Here is an 11,252-nt window from a genome sequence, read left to right as displayed (position 1 = left end):
TAGATGCACCGGGGACCCGATTATAGCACTTAAAACCTGGAAAAGTTAGATTTTCATGATATGTCACCTTTAAAGGTGCCATAGAATGGAAAACTGTATTTACCTTGGCATAGTTGAATAATAACAGTTCTGTACATGGAAATGACATACCGTGAGCCTCAAACACCATTGTTTCCTCCTTCTTATGTAAATCTCGTGCATGCACTGAAAAATAGGCGAATCAGAACATTACACCGACTGTGACGTTACAGTCGGGATCACTAATAGTTACGCCCACAACATTTGCATATCATGTTCTATGCCAGCCGCCAGCCGAACCTGCACAGGCGATTCATCAGAAGTTCTGCAGGTATTGTGAAGAAACAAGTGAGGATAATAGCGAAAATGGCAGATCATGGAAATAAATGTTATGTTCCAGGCTGTGCAGGGATGGGTTGGTGTCTGTATTCAGAAAGGCACGGAAAACAAATAACGCGCGTTCTAATAAAATAACGTGAGCCACTAAAGGGACATGGTTAGCTGCTTGCTAGCGGTAGCCTGTTACATTACAGTACATAAGATTTCACTTACCACATAAACAGAGTAAGGAGAGATGACTGAGGATGATGGCGAATGATTTACAGATCCTGAGCACCACTGACAAGCATCTGATCTCGTAAAATGTGTGGTAAGTACTGCCGCTGTAGTTTACACAGAGCACGTGCGATCGCAAATCTTGAAAGTGAAAGTAAAAAGCTATCGTGCATTGGAAAGCAGTTTCAATGCTTCGCATATTAATAGCGGCTCCCTGATGCCCGCATTTTATATACAGAATAATTACCCAACGATATAACTGCGAGAGACAGTATTGAAATATATATTTTCCCTGTGTTTTCTTCCTGCTGTGTGAGCTACTGAAATGAGCCGCACTGTGAAACAGCCAATCAGAGCAGAGCTCAACATTATTATTCATTACCCTTCCAAATAAGGTAAAAACAGACCATTTCATTCTAGGGACAAATCCTAGGGTTGTAAATGGACATGTAAAACCGTTTCTGGAGATTTTTTGCCCTTACCTAAGCCACATACCTTCTATGTAGATATCAGAGAACAATTTAAAATATTGTATTAATGCATTCTATGGCACCTTTAAATCAAAAGCTGCTCACGCTGCATGTATGCAGCATCTCTGTTTGGATTGTAGTTGCCTCTAACTTTAAATGGAAAGAGCACAGGCAAAGCCTCAGTTTGTTTATATGAAGAGAGTTGCTTTATTTGTACTATTTATTTATTTGATTTGGGATTTGTTTTAAAATTTCAGTTTAGTTTTGTTATGTGACATTTCAATTTCACAAAGAAATGTGCAACATTTTGTCCGAGAAATACTAAAAGGACACCTTTTCATTTATAATTTGTCTTAAATCTCATTTTGTTAAAAAAAAACGTATAGTGAAATCAGTATCGTGAATCATATCGCATTGTGAGTTGAGTGAGTCATTATATCCCTACCTGAGAGTGCTTTTATTATTATCTAAAGCATCTTTTATGGTGGATTTGTAGTTTCTGATGACTCACCCTTGCACCTGGTGAGCCTGCAGACCCATCAGGACCTCTCACTCCTCTCTCACCCTGGAGAAAAAGACAGAACGTTATAGAAGTGACACATTTCTTTATATGACACTATATGATGGAAGAGGAAATATACTCACTGGCCCACCTCTTGGGCCGACTGGTCCCACCTCTCCCTGCTCGCCACGTTCACCCTGAAATCAAAACATCAGAAGTTGTTCATCCATCCACATAGGCCTGCAAGCTGTGGTGAACAAACGGATAACCGTGACTCACTGTTTTTCCATTATTTCCAATCAGACCTGCCACACCTGGATCACCAGTATTTCCCTGGAGCAAAGACAAAACAGGTTATCATTCCTGCTAATGGACACTAGAGGTGCACCGGTTGACCAGCCATCATTCGCAACCAGACTATATTGTCTGGCTATATTGATCTATGTTCTGCACACAAAATGCATTGGAATCATTTTGCAAAATGTAATTTGAAAATGGGACGTTAACAGAAGCCAGTAACAGGACAGGCTGAAGACAGACGAAAAGAAAAAGAGGAGAGTAGAGAAAATACTGTCCCAGACAGATCAAGGCTCACTGTTCACAATGCTTGGAGTCGGTTCACAAAAGTTTCAATTGCATTTTCTTTTCATCTTAACTGCGTATAGTGCCTATTAAAGTAGTATTTATAGTAAGTGTTTTTCTTTAAATCTTGAATTTATATAATCCAATTGAAATACAAAAAATAACTGCTCATGCGATTTTGTATGTAACATCTTTGTTTGGATTGTGATTACAATGTGGTGGTTACAAATGATAATAGAGCAAATAATAGGTACTGGAAACGGCCCATTTACTGGTAAAAAAGAAACAATCGGAAATGGCCATGAAAAAATTTGGCCATCATTACTAAGATTCTTCAGAAATCATGATGATTGGTGCTCAAGATTATTAATGTTAAAAGCCGCTTAATATTGTGCTGCTTTTTTGTGGAAACCACGATTCATTTTTTTCAGGATTTTTTGACGAAAAATAGGTTGAAAAAGATTTTTGTAACATTGCAAAAGCCTTTACTGTCACTTTTGATCAATTTAATGCATCCTTGCTGAAAAAAGAAAAAAACAATCTTTCTGAAAATCTTACTGACCCCAAACTTTTGAACGGCATTGTATCTCAGCAAACATTTAAAACAGGAATCTATCTTGGATATACCAAGATAACAAACAAAAAAAAGCACACTTTTATGAAGATACACTCTTAACGATTCACACTTGAATTACCTACTTTTTCACCCATGTGACCTTTTGCTCCTGAAATGCCTGGCAAACCCTGAAGGAGAAGAAAGTATCAAAAATGCAAGCCATTCCCAGTCATCTCACAAGTAGATATCACGGCATATTAATTGCATATTGAACAGGGGTCAAAGGTCATACGCACTGGAAATCCCTGAAGTCCAGCCTCACCAGGCGAGCCAACTTTTCCAGGAAGACCCTAAAACAATATGCAGATAAAAATCACTTCACCATAGAAAGAGACAAACAGTGATGTAAATGATTCTTCTCTGCAGGCATGAATTATTAAAGTCATTACCTTCACTCCGGGCAGCCCTGGAATCCCGTCACGAGCATCCACCGCAGGCAGACCCTACATCACAAAGATGCAATTTTATTGTATAATCATTCACTTTAGGATAATACAATATAGAATAGCATTCATAAAACTGCAACACAGGTAACTTACAGTCTCTCCTTTCGGTCCAGGTAAACCCAAAAGTCCTTGCAACCCCCGAGGTCCCTAGAAAGAAGAAGCCACATTAGAAATCAAAATATAGCAAGCTTGTTGAGTCTGCTTGAGCTGTTAATATGTCATGATAAATATAATGCAACGTGTTGTTTTGTTGTTGGATGATAACTCACCTGAGCTCCTTTTGGTCCAGTCTCACCTACTTTTCCTCTTTGACCCCGATCACCCTTTAAAAATTGAAAAACAATATAAATCTATACGTTTTATTTCACGCATTCATTAACAAAAACAAATCAACCAACAGCTTGTAAAACGTAAAAAGGGACCTGTGAAGATAATATTAAAGGAACACGCCACTATTTTTGAAAATAGGCTCATTTTCCTACTCCCCTAGAGTTAAACAGTTGAGTTTTACCGTTTTCGAATCCATTCAGTCGATCTCCGGGTCTGGCGATAGCACTTTTAGCTTAGCTTAGCATAGATCATTGAATCTGATTAGACCGTTAGCATCTCGCTCAAAAATGACCAAAGAGTTTTGATATTTTTCCTATTTAAAACTTGACTCTTCTGTAGTTACATCGTGTACTAAGACCGACGGAAAATGAAAAGTTGCGATTTTCTAGGCTGATATGGCTAGGAACTATACTCTCATTCCGGCGTAATAATCAAGGAACTTTGCTGCCGTACCATGGGTGCAGCAGGCGCAATGATATTACGCAGCGCCTGAAAATAGTCAGCTAGATAATAGGAAAAATATCTAAACTCTTTGGTCATTTTTGAGCGAGATGCTAACGGTCTAATCAGATTCAATGATCTATGCTAAGCTACAGCTAAAAGTGCTACCGACAGACCCGGAGATCGGCTGAATGGATTCGAAAACGGTAAAACTCAACTGTTTAACTCTAGGGGAGTTGGAAAATGAGCCTATTTTCAAAAATAGTGGCGTGTTCCTTTAACATTAATGTAAATAAATGATAGGTACAAGTACAGATGCATGTTTAAAAATGTGGTTAAAGGCCAAAACTTTGCTGTGACTTGATTTTGCCACTTACAGGAGCGCCCTGAATACCCTGAGGGCCCAGGTCGCCAACATTTCCACGGAGTCCCTAATGGGCAAGAAAATACATTTGGTCATTTCAAAAGATATCATTGTTATTGATTTAGATATGAAGATCTAGGGCTGGGTTTTGATGATTTTTGATGAATTTCACAATTCGATTCGATTTTGATTCACGAGCTTGCTCGATATCGGTTATTTTGGAAATATCAGGTACAGTACATGTCAAAGTTTCTCAAGGAAAAAAAAATCTCTCAATTAATTCTGTAAAATATACCTGAGAGTCAGTTGGTACTACATTACTATAATATTGAAGGTTAAGATTAACTGATTTGTATACAAACACTTAAATTACGTAAGTTATAAGTTTTCATAATACTAAAGCAATAATACTAACTTTACAATTACATAATTATATTTCTATTCCGAATAATTTTTTGAAATGTAAACATTAAAATGGTGGCCATCATAAAAACTTGACAGATTTATTCAAACAAAAATTAATTACTGAGGAACAGTGACAATTATAATGATGTTATATGGTGCATATATTTAGCAAAATGTCTTAATTTCTGGTAATATTGTCGACTCAATTGCACAGATACTATTTGAACTGAACTGAGCTGGACGACGACACCACTTGACCAATGATAAACTGACTGGAAAAACTGATTACTGTTGTCCTCTTGCATTATCGACACGCTACTTTCCTGTTTAATACTGTAAATCTGCTTTGACACATTGTATAAAACGCTATATAAATAAAGGTGACTTCAGCAAATGGACCTGTCACTCCACATTGAACATATTGTTTGAATATTGTAATAAAATGGACAGAATTTGAAATCTGAGACTTTGTTTTATATCAAAAGTAACAAAGCACAGACCTTATTGCGATTTATTGGATGGGAGGCGTGCTACAATGTTGCGTTCATTAACCGGAAAAAGGCTAGACTAATCGATTCTTAGGATTTAAGAATTTTTTTTTTTTTTTTACCCAGCCCAACTTTTGAACCTCACCCTGTCCCCTTTAGGGCCCATCATCCCTGTGATTCCTCTGAGACCCTGTGGACCCTATAATAACAAAACAAGCACACAAAGAGATGTTGAGTGACAGCACTCTCACGCCTGACACAAACAAAGAACAGTAGATAAGTAATGTCTTTTTTTACAGGAAGGCCTTGTGCTCCTGGCTCTCCAGGTGCTCCCTGGTCTCCTTCTTCACCCTGTAAGATGTAAGAGAAATGCAACAAAATGACACACCCCGACTCGATCTTTGTATCTTAGCTAGCTTAATTGTTCTAACAATGATGTTGTGCTGTGGGCCTCAATTTGATACATTAATTATTTGTCACAAAGGAATCACGCCAAGCTTGACCTATGCAACTGTCACCTTATGTCCTTGCCTTCCTGGTTCACCTGATTCACCTTTGACACCTTTGTGGCCCTAAAGATGAACAAAGCACCAGAATGAGCAATACTTGTTTGAGCATCCAGAAAGTTTCACATTTCAAACTTACCTTCATGCCTGGAAGACCTGTGTAACCATTCAGGCCAGAAGTACAGGCATTTGGACACTGAGAAACGTAACAAAGACAGCTCAATTAGCAGAAACATTGATGATAAAGATTTAGAATACTTATGACTACTTGAATTATTGAAAATATTTCATACTATGTTTCATCTAATTGAAAACATTTACATGCCAACCTGTCATCAAGTGTGATGTTGTGGTGTTTGTTCACTTTTAGCTTTGAAGAACATAAGCTAAAGGTCAAATACCTTTATGAATGAATGAATGAATGAATGAAATGAAATGAATGTTCCATGAATGTACAATTCCATAGTAATCATCTATAATAGGAATGTTTTTGAAAACATCACTCAGTTGTTGTCTAAAAAGGCTACCAGATATGAGACTTGAGGATACATACCAGCTCCTTACCATCCCAGACTCCAGGAGGGCCCTATGTATAGAAGGAATATAGTTTAACACTGGCCATTTATGAATCCAGGATATCAGTGAATGATCATTAAGATCTAAACATTACTTACTCTGGGCCCTGCCAGTCCTGGATCACCAACAGGACCTCTCGGTCCACGACTTCCCTTTACAGCAGAACCAGAGACAGATACTCCAATTTATTATTCATCTATTTGATTTTGATTTGTTTTTGGAGCGGTGTATAATGGAATAAGGTTACGTACAGGAGGTCCAGCTTTGCCCAGCTCTCCAGGTAACCCATCTTCCCCATCAGCACCCTTCAGTAGAAAAGAAAAGCAATTAAACAGCCTATTCTTGAATAACAAAAGAACAATGTACTAATAATGTCCCCTATTAAAAAGACTAAACAACAATAAAATGCACTCACAGCTTCACCATCCTCTCCAACACCCTGTTAACAAAGTAACAGATGTGCAATGACACCAAATTAGCAAGGAAAAAAATCTTGCAGCATTACATCACAGAACACACTAGAAGGTCATAGGCCTGAACTTTATCGAATGACCTAATGCTTGCAACAGCTCAAAGTGTGTACAGCCATCTGGTCACTGTTTAAACAGATATATTTTTGCATAATAACAAACTAACTGGACAGAAAACATCCCTATTAAGCTGTGATTATTCTAGCAGCACACTAAAATTACAGAATTTGAAGCATTTACTTACAATGGCTCCCCTTGGTCCCGGCTCACTAGGTTCACCCTGATAAGGAATACATGTCAAACCACAGGATCTTTTAAGTGCACTTTAATGATTTAGAGGTAATTCTTTAACTTCTTCAAATGAAGCATCACTAATACTACTGTACAATTCAGCCATTCACGATAAAGACCTAATATGTTAAAAATGCATCTATGTGCACTTTTACTTATTATTAACTGAAAAGTTAAATAATAAGTGGAACTTAATATTAAGTGTGAACTTACTTTTTGTCCAGGAGGGCCAACAGGGCCAGGGGCACCACGGGGCCCAGTCAAACCCTTAGGAAGACACAACCATCTATCAGCACGGGCTTCACTTTAACTGACTGCAGATCAAATGTCCGTTACTTTATTCACTGAACTGATTTCTGAACTAATGTTATTGTGATACAGCTGCAGAATTTCAGAGCTCATTATTTCACTTTGATAATATTGTTTGAAACATATTGTGTGAAATGAATTAATTGCCTCAGACACACTGACCAATCATAAATTACATTTACCAATCCCCTGACTTTGACAAGTAGCAAACCCCGCCCACATTTTCTCTAATATATGTACAGCAGACCACTGCAGATACCTGTATTCAACACTTTAAGGAAAACAGGAAACATATCTAAGGGGATAGGAAGCATATCTATATCTATAAGTGACAGCCATTTTTATATAACATTATGCATATAGAATGCTTTAGAATTCATTTTTTTTACTTAACTTATTTGCATCAGTAATAATACAATAGAACCATTCATACAAAAAACAAATAAGTTTTTTGTACAAATAATGCCAACATGATAGGCTCATAATGCAACCAAAAATATAACATCTTTATAGCTGATTTTTTTTTTTTACAGTAATGTTTAAATAATAGGCTACTCTGAAAAAAAAATCTAATCTTTAAGGAAAATAAAGAAGATAATTTACTTTAGAAAAAAAAAAAAAAAAGATTTTAAAGCTTCATTCATGCTTTAAACAAGAAAATATATTTGCCAGGGGTGTAAGAATTAATTCATGATATAATCTCTGGAAGTAGTCTCTTAATATCTTAGATTCCAGTTCTCAAGTAAATATATACAGTATGAACAAGACAAAAACACTGATAAAGAAATGATTTTTGCTGTGATTAATTATAGCACTAGCTAAATTCTAAAGCTCAGGGGAGTCACAAAGCAGTCGGTGTACTTCGGTTTAATGCTCCGTCCAGTACACAGTTCAGCTCCCGTGGCTCCATACTTGTACAAAAAGGCCTCTGTCTTCATCAGGAAGCCAATATGGGGCTCTCTCTGCTTACTCTTTCCTCTCCTCTCTGGTTCTTTTTTCCACCCAGGAGCTTTTTTTTCACTCAGACCCCTCCAATGCAAACTACACTCACAGGCTCTGATGCTGCAAGTGTTACTTAGAAAAGAAAAGCTGATTTTATCTTGGTTTCTAAACCTTTACAAAAATAAAGAACAAGACTCACATCCGCTCCTGGTTTTCCTGGAAGGCCATTTAATCCATCCTTGCCATTGTCCCCATCAAGGCCCTGACGGATTCATCAGATTAATGGACTGGCTGCTCATCATTTCAACTATGCAGAATTATTTTTGTTGCGAAAAATATAAATACTTACTGGGGGGCCATCTGGGCCAGGGCCAGGTCCCCTATCACCCTGAAATCATACGAAATACTAACTAAATAACTCAAATAAAAGTTGTTATTCGAGGCTACACGAATATACCATACTGTAAGCTAAGAAATCAGAGAATCTCTGAGGAATTAAATAGATAGATAGATAGATAGATAGATAGATAGATATGTGACTCACATCAATGCCGTCAACACCAGAAAAACCAGGAAGCCCTGGAGGTCCAGGTGGTCCTCTTGGACCAAATGGCCCCCTCTAAAAAAAATACAACAATAATAATAATAACAGAAATGCATTTACAAAAACAAACCTCCGCTTGCTTAAAATTGATCCTGCAATCCCAATAGTTTTGTAGGTGTGACTGATGCTGTGGTTAGAGGTATCACATTGGCTCTCTCTTATCCTGGGAAAGTGATAACAGCTGTGCACACCTGGACCATTTTACTGAAAATATCTTCCATATGTCAAGCAATGCTCTCAGATGCTTGCACATTCAGATACACTAAATTAAGAAATATATGACATACAGTTCATAAATAGTGCATATGTGGAAAAAACGATCTTTGGTGCTTTAGTAGCCTATATATTATTTATTAATGTCTCATCAAGCATTCCTTTTCGGTCTATATATTTTAAATGTTTTTGTCTTTTTTTTTTTTACTATTAAGATATTTTAAAAAGCATACATTGACCCCAAACACCCACACGGTCCATCTCTAGTGCAAAAAAAGCCATTGTTTCCTACCTGTGCTGAGATGATCAGGACTAACTGCAGTAAAATCAGCAGCAGCGACGCGCGGAGAGCCCCGGCGTGCGCCATAGTCACCCTGATGACTTGAAGGAGGCAAAATAGTCCTTTTTAGGAGATTTGTTGGGGTCCACGGGTTTTGTGTCAATATTCCCCAAGTAAACCTCCACACCATCTACCAGTCTCTCGATGTAGTATTAAAAAGTTATGTTTATTCATGAGCCGCGCTGGGAACTGGAAGGTGATTGGATAGGAGCTCAAAGGTTTGCGTAAAATGGGCGTGGCTCAGGCTCGGATACCTGCTGTGGGTACCGCACGTAAACCTATCAAAGTAGGGTCGGCCTGGACAAGAAGTTGTGCAGCATGCTCCGTTAGAAAGGGCCTGATCTTTCTGATGTTGTGCAATGCAAACCTGCAAGATCGAGCGGTCTTTGCAATGTGGTCTTTGAAGGTCAGCTGGTCATCAAAGGTTACACCAAGATTTCTGACCGAAGTCAGATATTTAAAGCTGATTCAGTGTTAGTAAATTATTTTTTAAATTAATTTTATTGTTTTTATTTTATTAAAAATTTTTTGCCAGGCTGTTAGTACGGTACAGCTTCGTACAAAAATTAAATATGGTGACAACAGCCAAATTCCATTGTAACTATAATAATGTTTTATGCATAGGAAACATGGCGAGCTGTTATTTGAAGGGAAATTAAAATGACGTGAAAATGAAAGCTTCTTAAACGAGATCCCATATGTTATAACAGGTTTTATATTTATTTGCAAGGGACAATAAAACACATTTTTATGTATATATATTATTCAATCAAGTAAATAATCGGTAGATGGCTCAAAAAAAAAAAAGAATAGCAGTCTCCCATACGCCAGAGGGCGCTTAAAGCTGTTAATGGCGCGGTTTCTTACTCTTGCATCTTTGTATTTTGAAAACAGAAACCGACGCCGTTGTCCTGGTACTGAAGACAACAGTTATCAAATCTGACCCTTTAAAAAGGTGAGAAAACATTTTGCTTTAAACTTCCTTAATGTTTTCGTTTTATATGTTACCACAACAGCCTTCTACACTATGAACGTTGCTTTCAGTGAGGAAGAAATATTTTGTTGAGATTTGTTTACGCTTAGTTAGCAGATAGACGTTTTCTCTTGAGGAATACGACGTAACGTTATTTGAGTGATATCGTTTGTTTTGTTAATAAAAGATGGAGAGTCTAGACTTTTCTGAGGAGGAGATCCAGCAGCAGTTGGCTGCACTTGGATACAGAAATATTCCCAAACAAAGACTGCGGGAATTCAAGAGAGGTGGCATAATATTTTGAACCGTTTCAGCTTCATCGGTGCATTTATTTTGCATTTTATTTTCATGTTATGTAACATATGTTGCCTTAAAGTAGTGCTGTCCTGTTATACTGTAAATCTCCATCAGATCTAGATCAGCTGATTTGTCATGAAAAGTCAAAGAGTCACAGCTCCACTGACTGGACTTCTCCAACATCTCACAGCAGCAGCTCCAGCAGAAGTCCACCTGCAATTATTAAAGAAAAGGGTGAGCAGTCACTCCTGCTTCATGCTGTGCACTTTCATATGACATTTTTGAACATGCTTAACCAACCTACTGCTAAATTTGTGTTTCTCCCTCAGTTCAGTTGAACCACATTGGCCCCAGTTGTAACTACGTCCTCTTCAACACCAGCTCAGCAGGGCAACACAGAGAGGTATGAGTTTTTAACGCACCTTAAAAACATATCACAATTTTTGACTATGCGCACAATATGTATGTTTTCCATACCTAGATTTTCTCCTCCACGTTTAATGAGGACGATCAT

At 37.6% G+C, this 11,252-nt stretch overlaps 1 protein-coding gene across 1 annotated transcript in view; it reads right to left on the bottom strand.

Moving 5' to 3' along the window:
* LOC107753862 (collagen alpha-1(IX) chain-like) overlaps positions 1-9,629 on the bottom strand; it is a 16,784-nt gene extending 7,155 nt beyond the window's left edge. The window contains exons 1-23 of the mRNA XM_016570133.1: positions 9,421-9,629; positions 8,856-8,930; positions 8,661-8,699; positions 8,511-8,573; positions 7,274-7,327; positions 7,014-7,049; positions 6,715-6,738; positions 6,551-6,604; positions 6,398-6,451; positions 6,277-6,309; positions 5,863-5,919; positions 5,736-5,789; positions 5,515-5,568; positions 5,363-5,416; positions 4,338-4,391; positions 3,459-3,512; positions 3,283-3,336; positions 3,133-3,186; positions 2,980-3,033; positions 2,827-2,871; positions 1,825-1,878; positions 1,689-1,742; positions 1,555-1,608 (exon numbers count right to left, since the gene is read on the bottom strand). Coding sequence (XP_016425619.1) covers positions 1,555-1,608; positions 1,689-1,742; positions 1,825-1,878; positions 2,827-2,871; positions 2,980-3,033; positions 3,133-3,186; positions 3,283-3,336; positions 3,459-3,512; positions 4,338-4,391; positions 5,363-5,416; positions 5,515-5,568; positions 5,736-5,789; positions 5,863-5,919; positions 6,277-6,309; positions 6,398-6,451; positions 6,551-6,604; positions 6,715-6,738; positions 7,014-7,049; positions 7,274-7,327; positions 8,511-8,573; positions 8,661-8,699; positions 8,856-8,930; positions 9,421-9,495 — 1,203 coding nt within the window. The 5' untranslated portion in view covers positions 9,496-9,629. The remainder of the gene's footprint in view (positions 1-1,554; positions 1,609-1,688; positions 1,743-1,824; positions 1,879-2,826; positions 2,872-2,979; positions 3,034-3,132; positions 3,187-3,282; positions 3,337-3,458; positions 3,513-4,337; positions 4,392-5,362; positions 5,417-5,514; positions 5,569-5,735; positions 5,790-5,862; positions 5,920-6,276; positions 6,310-6,397; positions 6,452-6,550; positions 6,605-6,714; positions 6,739-7,013; positions 7,050-7,273; positions 7,328-8,510; positions 8,574-8,660; positions 8,700-8,855; positions 8,931-9,420) is intronic.
* Between the last annotated feature and the right edge of the window lie 1,623 nt (positions 9,630-11,252).

This window comes from Sinocyclocheilus rhinocerous, unplaced genomic scaffold (genome assembly GCF_001515625.1).
Source record: "Sinocyclocheilus rhinocerous isolate Xijiao unplaced genomic scaffold, SAMN03320098_v1.1 scaffold711, whole genome shotgun sequence".
Classification (NCBI taxonomy): domain Eukaryota; kingdom Metazoa; phylum Chordata; class Actinopteri; order Cypriniformes; family Cyprinidae; genus Sinocyclocheilus; species Sinocyclocheilus rhinocerous.
Note: the sequence above shows the minus strand (reverse complement) of the source record. Positions and strands in the feature narration are given on the sequence as shown.